At 42.0% G+C, this 1,311-nt stretch overlaps 1 protein-coding gene across 1 annotated transcript in view; it reads right to left on the bottom strand.

Moving 5' to 3' along the window:
* H257_07776 (hypothetical protein) overlaps nt 1-193 on the bottom strand; it is a gene marked incomplete at both ends in the record, with an annotated part of 2,856 nt that extends 2,663 nt beyond the window's left edge. The window contains one exon of the mRNA XM_009833405.1: nt 69-193. Coding sequence (XP_009831707.1) covers nt 69-193 — 125 coding nt within the window. The remainder of the gene's footprint in view (nt 1-68) is intronic.
* Between the last annotated feature and the right edge of the window lie 1,118 nt (nt 194-1,311).

The raw sequence follows: 1,311 nt of genomic DNA, 5'->3' as shown, positions 1-1,311 counted from the left end.
TACGTTTTTTCTCCTCTTTGAACAGGGAATATGCTGTAGGGTTGTAGGCTCCAATAGGTGGCTTCAACTCGAAGGTGCTGAGGGGGCAGCCGTACCACCCGTTGCGGGGGATGCTGGCAAGGGCGACGCTACTGGTGACGGCCAGGAGGACGTTCACCACAAACAGCGCAGCCAAAGACATTAGACGCATCATGGAGCTAGATTGGAAATGGGAGACTCACGAAAAGTGTAGTTGTCCATCGTTTGAGCCAGGGCCATTATTGGGCTGGGTGTGTGAATTTGATGCTTGCAAGTGCAACTTAGAGAGAATTTACACTAGCTTTTCAAAAATCTACAATTACAAAATCCAGAATCTATAACTTCAACTTATCCACATGTCGCATACATTAGCATGCAATATTCCAAAGCATACAAAGTTTAAGTATAGCACTTGTAGTCGTGGCTCCAATTGTGTCTTCTTGCCAGAAGTTGTAGATTCTTGTGGACGCCCTAGATCAGGTATGCAAAAAAAAAATTCCAAATTGATGACGTCCACAATTGTAAGGGCTGGTCTGGATGCCACTTCATAAAATTATGCCATAAACCGTTTTGGCAAGTCTTCAAATTTTCCCCAAAGTCTGATATCGCATGAAAAAAAGGAGAAAAGAAGTATCTCCAACGTTGTCTGGATACCAGCTGAATTTTGGAAAAGTTATACTGTATTCGATTTCCGATTGAAGTGCAAGACTGCAACATGTTCACAAACCTCCATAAAATAGTTGGACCAAATCGGTCCATTTTTTTATGCCATAAAACACTCGATTCTCAAGAAAATTGTGGCATAAAGTAATGAACTTTGGTGGCATTCAGACGTACAAAACCTCGAAAAATGAAATATTTCGATTTTGCCAACTTTTCTTGGGAAAACGGCCATTTTATGCCATTTTTCGTGGCGTCCAGACCCGTAAAAAATTATATTAATATTGCTCATAGACCCACAATGAATAATTTTATTGCGGACGGGGAGATCACAATCAATAATTATTGGGTGCAATTTACAATTATTGCAATTGTTGCAATCGAAAAAAGTCGGACAAGGGTCCGACTCTACAATGATTGGCTCAAAATCGAATGAATCTTGTACACAACCTGACACGAAACAATGATGCGCATATGAATTCGATTTAGATACCTACGACTCTCGTCTACGCTTTCTAGCTAGGCGCGCAAACGTGACCATCTTCAACTGAGACAAGCGACGCTGTTGTCCCAGTTGAGTCTGTCCCCACAACGAAGGCAAGGCAGTCATAATGGTGCTGAAGGCAGCTATGA

Source organism: Aphanomyces astaci, assembly GCF_000520075.1.
Source record: "Aphanomyces astaci strain APO3 unplaced genomic scaffold supercont1.16, whole genome shotgun sequence".
Classification (NCBI taxonomy): Eukaryota; Oomycota; class Saprolegniomycetes; order Saprolegniales; family Verrucalvaceae; genus Aphanomyces; species Aphanomyces astaci.
This window is presented reverse-complemented; position numbering and strand designations above follow the sequence as displayed.